General features: G+C 41.1%; 1 protein-coding gene and 1 pseudogene across 1 annotated transcript; both read left to right on the top strand.

The window, feature by feature from the left end:
* Positions 1-4147: 4147 nt before the first annotated feature.
* LOC146237557 (trace amine-associated receptor 13c-like) lies at positions 4148-5305 on the top strand. Its single transcript, XM_084685954.1, has 2 exons — positions 4148-4159; positions 4316-5305. The coding sequence occupies exons 1-2, from the start codon at positions 4148-4150 to the stop codon at positions 5288-5290; spliced, it is 987 nt and encodes a 328-aa protein (XP_084542080.1). The 3' UTR covers positions 5291-5305.
* Positions 5306-12027: 6722 nt separating this feature from the next.
* On the top strand, positions 12028-13184 carry LOC146237556 (trace amine-associated receptor 13c-like; annotated as a pseudogene).
* The last annotated feature ends 238 nt before the right edge of the window (positions 13185-13422 follow it).

Below are 13422 nucleotides of genomic sequence, written 5' to 3'. Positions count from 1 at the left end.
AACATGTTATAAAGATTTTACTACGTTAGTTGTGGGCTATCACTTAACACCCAACTTCACTACGCTAACCGGCCAACCATGTGTTTACCCCAAAAAAAACGCAACATTTTAAAATAAAAAATCCTGATTGTTGATTGTCAAACCAACATATTTGGCCTGTGTGTAAGAGCGAGATAGACAATCTGGCATATAGCCCCCAATCAAGCAGAAGAGAAATTTGTGAAGATTGACGACACAAAGTTAATCATCGAAGATGAAAAGTAGCTTAGTCCTAAATGGAGTTGTATGCCCCATAGCACATATTTTACAAAGACTACGGCAACAAAAGCCAAACGTTGCCACGTTATGTTGGGAATGGGATGCCGTTGCGACGGTTATTGTTGGAGCAACAAGTTGCCTAAATTATTTAGTAAATAGCCTGTAGCCTATGCCATGTTTATGTACATGTCAGCTTTACATGTAGAAAAGAAAATCTCAGAGAAGGTGAAAGGCTTGGTGACCGGCGTGGAGAAATGCGCGTTTAGTGTGAACAGCATCGCACCATTCGTAGTATATTGTGGCGCTCCAGGGCGCTTCGCGGCAAGTGTGTCCCAGGCGTTAGCTAGATTGAATCTATGGCTCTGGATTGATTGCAATGTCTGAACATCAGTTTCCACGCCTACTGGCCTCCTCTCATTATCATATTGGGAACAATGAATGAATGAATGAATAAATGAATAAATAAATGAATAAATAAATGAATAAATAAATGAACATATAAATGAATGAATGAATGAATAAATAAATACATAAATACATAAATGAATACAAAATAAATAAATACATAAATGTAAAATATATGTAACTATTGATTGATAATTGTGCATTAATTAATATATATATTCGTTTATTTCTGTCTAAATGCATGGATGTGGACATTTATTTATTCATTCATTCATTTGTAAATGTGGCAGGTTTGGTCCTCCATAATACACATGCAGTAGTTTGATGTGAATTATATTATGTCAATGTCAGCTTTACAGTAAAATAAGCACAGTAAAAACAATAAAAGCAGTAGGCTAATTGTTTTTACTATTAAAAATATTATCATTACAATAGAAAATGTGTTATGAGTCGCTGAAATAAACATTTCACAATACCTGACAAGAAATGTGCCGAACAAATACGGATGTTGTCCAGATTCTTCGCACGTAGATCTTGGTTGAGCTTTGCCAACCAAGCGCCTCCTTTACTCGGATAATCACTGGCATTCCTCTCCCTGGTTTGAATAACTTGTGGAAGTCGATAATGTGTTTTTCTCGATCTTCCCTATTGGTACAAAGTGAAACACGGCAATAATTCACCATTTTCCTTGACGACGTTCGTGATATACTTCAGTGCCAGTGCTTTCTTGTGATGCGGAGTGCCTCCAAGATGGCGACTTCCGGTCCGATGAAGCATTGTGAAAACCCTCTATATTCCATCTGCACCCCTGGGTTATAGCCTTTCAGCTGGCTGATTAGCTAGCTAGTCTAGCTCTAACTTTAATGGGTAAAAAAGCAGACATCCTCTCGGAAGGTCCGGGAGTCTCCCGCATTTCAATAGTAATAGCTCCCTGACGCCCGCAAATGCTATACAATCTCCCGGAAATCGGGGATTTTGTATTTCGAGAGAGCAACAAACAGACTGCGAAATGGTCATTTATGTTAGAGATAGGTGCGGGGGTACGTGCTGGTTGAGGGGGTACTTCATGCGTCCAGATAGCGTCCCGGGGTGGGGGGGAGGAGACCTCCCGGAAATGAGTTTATGCTACTTGGAATGTCTGAAAAAGCTTTGTCAGAGCCTGTTTAAGGATGCTACAGATAAATCTATATGAGACATTCTCTGGCATTGTTAAGTTTGTATGAGTGAGGAGGTCAGTCAGCTCCACGTAGTTTGCCTTTACCATTCAAATGCTAAATTATTCTCTGTTAGCTTTCACCCTTTTCAAATTGATGCATTATGCTGAGCTCAGGGGATAGCGGAAAGTTAACATTCGAAGATTGAAGTTCGCCGTCATGAATCGGTACAGAATCCCGGATATGGTGCAGCCAGGCATTTTCTACGGAAGATCTGATCGATACTTCGAGTGGACTCCTCTTAAAAAGGTGGCATTGCATGTGTTGTCCAAATTAAATAAAATGTTTTGCTAACGGCATGGTAGTCATCCATTTGTCAAAAAGTAATTTTGACTGTAATGCAGGATTCCAACTCATAAGAGTTTATTTAAATGTTGTTTCTCTGATAAAAGTATTTGTTGAGTGAATAATGATTAGTGAATGTATCTTATGTTATGACTTTAGTTGAGGAGGCACATTACAATTAACAAATGACTAGGTACGGTCTCAATCCATGGATGCCGCCATTGTGATAATGAACACATGAATTAAGGTATTAGGCTACCATTAGTTTACCCTATTAATTAAATCTGGAATCATGTATCAATTCGTATTGACATTAACTGATAGGTGAGTTAACTACTTTAGTTAATCGTGCAAACTAATACTGTTAGTTAACTGTGTGAACTAAAACCCTGAGTAAATCATGTGTGACTCCCTATTACCAAATGATGTGTTCATGATCAGTGCATCATTAATTACTTTCTTAGTTATGTATTAACTGATGATGATTCATGCATTAGTTAATGCATTAATGAACGCTAATTATTGCACCCTAATTGTAAAGTGTTACCAGAAAAAAAGTACAGAATTAAGAATCCAAACCACTGAAAAAGCACAGAACAAACAAGGCACAGGTGAAAACTATATGTCATAATGAGAACAGATTACTGTAACAGAACTAAAACCAAGAAAACACAGCTAGGGCCTCTGGTGGCCAACAAAGGGTCACAACCCTGACAGTAGGTTTGAGCACCTAGCTACGGAGGTTACTTCGCTGGCGTAGGTTTGAGCACCTAGCTACAGAGGTCAACTCGCTGGCGTAGGTTTGAGCACCTAGCTACGGAGGTTACCTCGCTGGTGTAGGTTTGAGCACCTAGCTACAGAGGTCAACTCGCTGGCGTAGGTGTGAGCACCTATAGCTACAGAGGTTACCTCGCTGGTGTAGGTTTGAGCACCTAGCTACAGAGGTCAACTCGCTGGCGTAGGTGTGAGCACCTAGCTACAGACGTTGCCACAATTTAAATACTAACCAACAAGAGCAACACGTCTCAATAAGAGTCATTGTGATCCTGGAGGAAACTAGCATCAGGTCCAGCAAATCATTCCTAAGTACCGTTGTACTCCCGGAAAAAGTGCGTCTTAAGCCTTTTCTTGAAGGAGGGAAGACAATCAGTGTCTCTGATGGAGGTGGGGAGTTGATTTCACCATTGCGGGGCCAGACAGAAGAAGAGCTTGTGTTGGGACCGGGCGCTCTTGAGCGGTGGAACCACCAGACGGTGTCAGACAGAGCCCATTGTTGAAAGCGTGCCGCTGACAATGCTGAAACATGCTTTGTTCGATTTTAATGACACTTATTCACCCTCCAAACTAGACTCAAGCCTTCCCTGTCAATTTGGGCGTAGTTGCGATCTGCAAAGTTCAGAGGTCTCGGTGCAAAAGCAATTGGTCTCTCACACAGGTGTTCTGTGTGAGAGCACAGCGCCGATAAGCTATCAAATGAGGAAGCATCACATGCTTGCTAGATATTGAATTACTATATGTTAATTATTTGGGAATACATTATGAATACAACTGTAATAATTCTGTGTGTTTTACAGTACATGTTTTCTAATATAATTGTTACAAACACAATCTACATTATGCATCCTGTAAGAGTTGAAAAGAGAAATTGTGCCTCCAAAGTCAATATATCATATTCTAGTTTAACAGGGTTGCAACAGGCATCATTAGTTAAGAAAAGTTAACTTTTGACGTTTTAAACTAGCACTGCACTTAACAATATGTTTTGCATCATTTGTATTTGTTGTTGTACAAGTGTTCATATTTAGTACTTGACTACAAACACATTTAATTGCTCTTGAGCATGTGAGAGTTTGACCGTCATGGAAACAGACAAACAGACAGAGGTGCTAAATGGCTCCTCTGGTGCCGACTGAGAGATAAAGCTCATTAGTGAAGTTTTCTGACTACTCTGGAAGGTCGGGGGAGAGGAAGAGGAGGTGATGAAGATGGTAATGCAAGTAAGGAGCAAGGACACAAGGAAAAGGGGAGAGAGAGAAAGAGAGAGAGGAAGCTGAAGGACTGATCTTTCAGAGATAAATAGGAGGAGACGCTAGTGGTGAGGTTGGTCAGGGAGGTGGGTGAGCTGATCTCTCTTCCTCTGCCTCCTCATGCAGATCTTGCCAGGAGAGGAGGAGATACAAGATCTTCTGTCCTGCCTGCTCAACACTTCCTGCCAGACGCAGGTTCGCTCCAGGAACGAGTCTGCCCTCGTCTACACTGCCCTCTCCTTTGTGTCTGTGCTGACGGTGCTGCTCAACATGCTGGTCCTCATCTCCATCTCCCACTTCAGGCAGCTCCACACCCCCACCAACGTCCTGATCTTCTCCCTGGCCCTGGCCGACCTCCTGGTGGGAGCACAGATGATTCCTATGGAAATGATCACCAGATCCAACCCCTGCTGGTACCTGGGCAGGCTGATGTGTGCTCTGGTCCCTTATTCTAGTGGTGTCTTTTCAGTTTCCTCGATATGGAACCTGGCTCTCATATCTGTCGACCGCTACATTGCTGTGTGTAAACCACTCCTGTATCCCTCCAGGGTCACGATGAGGAGAATTATTTTATCTAGTGTCCTGAACTGGATTTGTTCTATGATTTACTGTGGGTGGTTAATGATGGATCACTTTGGTAAGAAACTTGCATACGAAAGCTGTACTGGACTGTGTATTCTTACATTTTTACCCTACTCTAGTATTGTCGACCTCTTTGCCTCTTTTTTGTTCCCTTTTAGCATTATAATTGTTCTTTACATGATCATTTTCACTGTTGCAATCTCCCAGGCCAGGAGCATCCAGTCCAACTCAGTGAGCACTGAGTCAGACTTGATGAAGACGAGTAAATCAGAGAGAAAAGCAGCAAAAACTCTCAGTATAGTTATAGTAGTTTATATGCTTTGTTTTGCTCCATACTTCTGTTCACCTTTCTCTGCCGATTGGTTGTCACAGATCGCTATGATTTGGATTGCTCAGATCAACTCCTGTCTCAACCCTCTGATTTATGCTTTCTTTTACCCGTGGTTTAAAAAGTCTGTGAAATACATCATAACCCTGAAGATACTGCAGCCCTTCTCCTCTGAAATCAACCTGATGTAGTGTCTATTTTACATTGTCCACCTTCTCACTGTGTCTCAGAGGGAGTCAGGGTTTAAATAGTTTGATAAATAATTACATGAGAATGACCTGAGTTGCTATTCCTGCTGAATCTGTACAGGGTTACTGTGCTAGTCTGCATCTTGCAGCTTGTTCAGAGAGTGGGGATGTGTGAAGGGTGAGGTATCACTGACTGCCTGCAGGGAGAGCTGTAGCCTTGACCCCATTACCCTGTCAACAGTCTGGCAAAGACAAACCATGCTGCTTGGTTCAATCCAAAGTTAAAGGAAATTAAAGCTAAAGCCAGGACAATAAGGAAAAAATAAATATGATATAATGTTAAAATATTTGTTTTACAGCATGAGAGCATTCCAGTACAATCTTACGCTGCATCCCTACCTGTGTGAGTGGTTATATCTGTCCATGTAAGAAAGACTGCACTATGTTAATATGCTACACATTTTTATCATTTTTTAAATGCCACATGTTAAGGTTTTTACAAATGTTTCAATATGGCATCGTTTTTCAATGGTGACAAAAATATGTGCTGCATCTGCACAGTAACTACTGAAATGTGCAAGTGTTGATGAATAAAAGAGCTCTCTTGTCTTCGTGCAGTGTGTGCTTTTACATTTTCTAGAAGTTTGAAGTTTATAACATGTCCCTGTCAGAAACTACTACAGTAAGTTCTAGTCATTGGTCTAAGAGGGTAAACAAAGATAGTTTATCCTTATTTATATTTAAATATTTTAATGGGCATTCTAGCAGCAGTAATTCAAAATTGTATTCAAAATCCTACCAAACAAAAAGGTAACCGCTGTTTGAGGGTGAAACGTCATGACAAAGTCAGAATTGAAGGGACGAACAAAGCACTGCCGGTCAATCAATATGCCCAGAGTGCAGGAAGAAGTCGTCATCTGCTGGTCAAAAGATGGCACTACAATTAACCAAAAATTACAGGTACCTGTAAACAACATGATTGTTTCTATAATGTGTCTGGTTTCAATACTGGGGTGTATGAATGACACAGCCAGTCTTGCTATGATCTCATACATAACCGTCCTATCTGTTTACACAGCAGTTGTTGACTCATGAAGCACAATGATTCTCCTTAACGTGTACACATGGATTGCCATTAAAACAGCAAGTCTTAGGTTTGCTTAATTGATGATACTTGACAGACCATCAGAAGAGGGATGTTTTATCTTTATATCAGATCACGTCAATTAGGCCTTGCTGCTGGTCATGTCGTGCAAGGATAACAGTACATGTTTTATGAACATGTACGATAAAAAATGAATACATAATTAATAGTTTTTTTATCAATAAAAAAAGAATAAATAATTGTTTGTTTATCATTCATACCTCTTTAATAGGTTATTAAAACATTAGTCAGCTACAAATTTATATGTATGGTTAACATATTCGAGAAAATGTGTCCAAACATTTGACTGGTACTGTTTGTATGTTATTCACTGGTTCATTCATTTCTTAACTATTATTTAATTTACACTATTTTAATGAAACTACTTGAGCTTTAAGTGATTTTTAGTTAAGACTTTTGCTTGACCAAATCTAAAGCGAGAACTGTAAAAGCCTAGTTAAGTGCGTCCACCTAATCGGTTAATAAACTACCATAAAACAATTTTTATTGGTTTTAGAATCGTCTGTCTCACGTCAGGTACAGCAATGAGGGACTGTAAGCTTAACCTGTGTCCTCAACAACACGACAAGAAAACATAACATTCGCCAACAGACAACAGTAATCCCCACATATGGCAGATTTGTATTCAATATAGTCTGATTTCATAATAATATAATTGTAATCCATTATTAATACTAGCCAAATAAGAGGAATCATGTTGATATCCCATACAATACCTTCAAGTTAAGATTGATTGCAGTGCTGCCTTATAGCCAACAGATGGAGACATCATCCTTTCTATACTTTGATGTCATCTTGATAGACTGTCAAGAGCTCGACTTTTCCATATAAACATTCAACAACACACAAACACACCCTCTCCCTCCCTCCCTCCCTCCCTCCCTCCCTCCCTCCCTCCCTCCCTCCCTCCCTCCCTCCCTCCCTCCCTCCCTCCCTCCCTCCCTCCCTCCCTCCCTCCCTCCCTCCCTCCCTCCCTCCCTCCTCTCTCTCTCTCTCTCTCTCTCTCTCTCTCTGTGAGAAACGTAAATATCATACCCAGCAGTTTCTCCATCAGCTATCTGTTGTTGCTGCCAGACAGTAGAACCATGTCCCTGTACCCATGTTAAGAGGCAATTGAAACATCTCCACCAATAAGAGGGTATAGAGCTGGCATATAGGGTGATAAAAATATTTGTCCCCACCAGTGGTCACAGCAAATCTAGGGGCCAGAGATTGGTTGTCTGAACACAGTATTTGCATCTAATAGGCTTCTTTACGTCACACCACCACAACAAGATTTTGCCCAATGTTTTGTCTCTTGTGTTCTAGAACAATCCATAGGAAATTGTATCTCTTGTGACGACTAAAACTGTTGATTATTCAACAACACTTTGATAGATTAGTTTAGCAACTACATCTCTCTGGCGTCGCTTAGTCATCCTGCAGTCATGAAAACCAGTCAGCCAGTCAGTTGTGGGCTATCACTTAACACCCAACTTCACTACGCTAACCGGCCAACCATGTGTTTACCCCCAAAAAAACGCAACATTTTAAAATAAAAAATCCTGATTGTTGATTGTCAAACCAACATATTTGGCCTGTGTGTAAGAGCGAGATAGACAATCTGGCATATAGCCCCCAATCAAGCAGAAGAGAAATTTGTGAAGATTGACGACACAAAGTTAATCATCGAAGATGAAAAGTAGCTTAGTCCTAAATGGAGTTGTATGCCCCATAGCACATATTTTACAAAGACTACGGCAACAAAAGCCAAACGTTGCCACGTTATGTTGGGAATGGGATGCCGTTGCGACGGTTATTGTTGGAGCAACAAGTTGCCTAAATTATTTAGTAAATAGCCTGTAGCCTATGCCATGTTTATGTACATGTCAGCTTTACATGTAGAAAAGAAAATCTCAGAGAAGGTGAAAGGCTTGGTGACCGGCGTGGAGAAATGCGCGTCTAGTGTGAACAGCATCGCACCATTCGTAGTATATTGTGGCGCTCCAGGGCGCTTCGCGGCAAGTGTGTCCCAGGCGTTAGCTAGATTGAATCTATGGCTCTGGATTGATTGCAATGTCTGAACATCAGTTTCCACGCCTACTGGCCTCCTCTCATTATCATATTGGGAACAATGAATGAATGAATGAATAAATAAATGAATAAACAAATGAATAAATAAATGAATAAATAAATGAACATATAAATGAATGAATGAATGAATAAATAAATAAATCAATACATAAATGAATACAAAATAAATAAATACATAAATGTAAAATATATGTAACTATTGATTGATAATTGTGCATTAATGAATATATATATTCGTTTATTTCTGTCTAAATGCATGGATGTGGACATTTATTTATTCATTCATTCATTTGTAAATATGGCAGGTTTGGTCCTCCATAATACACATGCAGTAGTTTGATGTGAATTATATTATGTCAATGTCAGCTTTACAGTAAAATAAGCACAGTAAAAACAATAAAAGCAGTAGGCTAATTGTTTTTACTATAAAAAATATTATCATTACAATAGAAAATGTGTTATGAGTCGCTGAAATAAACATTTCACAATACCTGACAAGAAATGTGCCGAACAAATACGGATATTGTCCAGATTCTTCGCACGTAGATCTTGGTTGAGCTTTGCCAACCAAGCGCCTCCTTTACTCGGATAATCACTGGCATTCCTCTCCCTGGTTTGAATAACTTGTGGAAGTCGATAATGTGTTTTTCTCGATCTGCCCTATTGGTACAAAGTGAAACACGGCAATAATTCACCATTTTCCTTGACGACGTTCGTGATATACTTCAGTGCCAGTGCTTTCTTGTGATGCGGAGTGCCTCCAAGATGGCGACTTCCGGTCCGATGAAGCATTGTGAAAACCCTCTATATTCCATCTGCACCCCTGGGTTATAGCCTTTCAGCTGGCTGATTAGCTAGCTAGTCTAGCTCTAACTTTAATGGGTAAAAAAGCAGACATCCTCTCGGAAGGTCCGGGAGTCTCCCGCATTTCAATAGTAATAGCTCCCTGACGCCCGCAAATGCTATACAATCTCCCGGAAATCGGGGATTTTGTATTTCGAGAGAGCAACAAACAGACTGCGAAATGGTCATTTATGTTAGAGATAGGTGCGGGGGTACGTGCTGGTTGAGGGGGTACTTCATGCGTCCAGATAGCGTCCCGGGGTGGGGGGGGAGGAGACCTCCCGGAAATGAGTTTATGCTACTTGGAATGTCTGAAAAAGCTTTGTCAGAGCCTGTTTAAGGATGCTACAGATAAATCTATATGAGACATTCTCTGGCATTGTTAAGTTTGTATGAGTGAGGAGGTCAGTCAGCTCCACGTAGTTTGCCTTTACCATTCAAATGCTAAATTATTCTCTGTTAGCTTTCACCCTTTTCAAATTGATGCATTATGCTGAGCTCAGGGGATAGCGGAAAGTTAACATTCGAAGATTGAAGTTCGCCGTCATGAATCGGTACAGAATCCCGGATATGGTGCAGCCAGGCATTTTCTACGGAAGATCTGATCGATACTTCGAGTGGACTCCTCTTAAAAAGGTGGCATTGCATGTGTTGTCCAAATTAAATAAAATGTTTTGCTAACGGCATGGTAGTCATCCATTTGTCAAAAAGTAATTTTGACTGTAATGCAGGATTCCAACTCATAAGAGTTTATTTAAATGTTGTTTCTCTGATAAAAGTATTTGTTGAGTGAATAATGATTAGTGAATGTATCTTATGTTATGACTTTAGTTGAGGAGGCACATTACAATTAACAAATGACTAGGTACGGTCTCAATCCATGGATGCCGCCATTGTGATAATGAACACATGAATTAAGGTATTAGGCTACCATTAGTTTACCCTATTAATTAAATCTGGAATCATGTATCAATTCGTATTGACATTAACTGATAGGTGAGTTAACTACTTTAGTTAATCGTGCAAACTAATACTGTTAGTTAACTGTGTGAACTAAAACCCTGAGTAAATCATGTGTGACTCCCTATTACCAAATGATGTGTTCATGATCAGTGCATCATTAATTACTTTCTTAGTTATGTATTAACTGATGATGATTCATGCATTAGTTAATGCATTAATGAACGCTAATTATTGCACCCTAATTGTAAAGTGTTACCAGAAAAAAAGTACAGAATTAAGAATCCAAACCACTCCAAAAGCACAGAACAAACAAGGCACAGGTGAAAACTATATGTCATAATGAGAACAGATTACTGTAACAGAACTAAAACCAAGAAAACACAGCTAGGGCCTCTGGTGGCCAACAAAGGGTCACAACCCTGACAGTAGGTGTGAGCACCTATAGCTACAGAGGTTACTTCGCTGGTGTAGGTTTGAGCACCTAGCTACAGAGGTCAACTCGCTGGCGTAGGTTTGAGCACCTAGCTACGGAGGTTACCTCGCTGGTGTAGGTTTGAGCACCTAGCTACAGAGGTCAACTCGCTGGCGTAGGTGTGAGCACCTATAGCTACAGAGGTTACCTCGCTGGTGTAGGTTTGAGCACCTAGCTACAGAGGTCAACTCGCTGGCGTAGGTGTGAGCACCTAGCTACAGAGGTTGCCACAATTTAAATACTAACCAACAAGAGCAACACGTCTCAATAAGAGTCATTGTGATCCTGGAGGAAACTAGCATCAGGTCCAGCAAATCATTCCTAAGTACCGTTGTACTCCCGGAAAAAGTGCGTCTTAAGCCTTTTCTTGAAGGAGGGAAGACAATCAGTGTCTCTGATGGAGGTGGGGAGTTGATTTCACCATTGCGGGGCCAGACAGAAGAAGAGCTTGTGTTGGGACCGGGCGCTCTTGAGCGGTGGAACCACCAGACGGTGTCAGACAGAGCCCATTGTTGAAAGCGTGCCGCTGACAATGCTGAAACATGCTTTGTTCGATTTTAATGACACTTATTCACCCTCCAAACTAGACTCAAGCCTTCCCTGTCAATTTGGGCGTAGTTGCGATCTGCAAAGTTCAGAGGTCTCGGTGCAAAAGCAATTGGTCTCTCACACAGGTGTTCTGTGTGAGAGCACAGCGCCGATAAGCTATCAAATGAGGAAGCATCACATGCTTGCTAGATATTGAATTACTATATGTTAATTATTTGGGAATACATTATGAATACAACTGTAATAATTCTGTGTGTTTTACAGTACATGTTTTCTAATATAATTGTTACAAACACAATCTACATTATGCATCCTGTAAGAGTTGAAAAGAGAAATTGTGCCTCCAAAGTCAATATATCATATTCTAGTTTAACAGGGTTGCAACAGGCATCATTAGTTAAGAAAAGTTAACTTTTGACGTTTTAAACTAGCACTGCACTTAACAATATGTTTTGCATCATTTGTATTTGTTGTTGTACAAGTGTTCATATTTAGTACTTGACTACAAACACATTTAATTGCTCTTGAGCATGTGAGAGTTTGACCGTCATGGAAACAGACAAACAGACAGAGGTGCTAAATGGCTCCTCTGGTGCCGACTGAGAGATAAAGCTCATTAGTGAAGTTTTCTGACTACTCTGGAAGGTCGGGGGAGAGGAAGAGGAGGTGATGAAGATGGTAATGCAAGTAAGGAGCAAGGACACAAGGAAAAGGGGAGAGAGAGAAAGAGAGAGAGGAAGCTGAAGGACTGATCTTTCAGAGATAAATAGGAGGAGACGCTAGTGGTGAGGTTGGTCAGGGAGGTGGGTGAGCTGATCTCTCTTCCTCTGCCTCCTCATGCAGATCTTGCCAGGAGAGGAGGAGATACAAGATCTTCTGTCCTGCCTGCTCAACACTTCCTGCCAGACGCAGGTTCGCTCCAGGAACGAGTCTGCCCTCGTCTACACTGCCCTCTCCTTTGTGTCTGTGCTGACGGTGCTGCTCAACATGCTGGTCCTCATCTCCATCTCCCACTTCAGGCAGCTCCACACCCCCACCAACGTCCTGATCTTCTCCCTGGCCCTGGCCGACCTCCTGGTGGGAGCACAGATGATTCCTATGGAAATGATCACCAGATCCAACCCCTGCTGGTACCTGGGCAGGCTGATGTGTGCTCTGGTCCCTTATTCTAGTGGTGTCTTTTCAGTTTCCTCGATATGGAACCTGGCTCTCATATCTGTCGACCGCTACATTGCTGTGTGTAAACCACTCCTGTATCCCTCCAGGGTCACGATGAGGAGAATTATTTTATCTAGTGTCCTGAACTGGATTTGTTCTATGATTTACTGTGGGTGGTTAATGATGGATCACTTTGGTAAGAAACTTGCATACGAAAGCTGTACTGGACTGTGTATTCTTACATTTTTACCCTACTCTAGTATTGTCGACCTCTTTGCCTCTTTTTGTTCCCTTTTAGCATTATAATTGTTCTTTACATGATCATTTTCACTGTTGCAATCTCCCAGGCCAGGAGCATCCAGTCCAACTCAGTGAGCACTGAGTCAGACTTGATGAAGACGAGTAAATCAGAGAGAAAAGCAGCAAAAACTCTCAGTATAGTTATAGTAGTTTATATGCTTTGTTTTGCTCCATACTTCTGTTCACCTTTCTCTGCCGATTGGTTGTCACAGATCGCTATGATTTGGATTGCTCAGATCAACTCCTGTCTCAACCCTCTGATTTATGCTTTCTTTTACCCGTGGTTTAAAAAGTCTGTGAAATACATCATAACCCTGAAGATACTGCAGCCCTTCTCCTCTGAAATCAACCTGATGTAGTGTCTATTTTACATTGTCCACCTTCTCACTGTGTCTCAGAGGGAGTCAGGGTTTAAATAGTTTGATAAATAATTACATGAGAATGACCTGAGTTGCTATTCCTGCTGAATCTGTACAGGGTTACTGTGCTAGTCTGCATCTTGCAGCTTGTTCAGAGAGTGGGGATGTGTGAAGGGTGAGGTATCACTGACTGCCTGCAGGGAGAGCTGTAGCCTTGACCCCATTACCCTGTCAACAGTCTGGCAAAGACAAA

The sequence above is a fragment of the Hypomesus nipponensis genome, chromosome 21 (genome assembly GCF_054491055.1).
Source record: "Hypomesus nipponensis isolate SF chromosome 21, ASM5449105v1, whole genome shotgun sequence".
In the NCBI taxonomy this organism is placed as follows: Eukaryota; Metazoa; Chordata; class Actinopteri; order Osmeriformes; family Osmeridae; genus Hypomesus; species Hypomesus nipponensis.
This window is presented reverse-complemented; position numbering and strand designations above follow the sequence as displayed.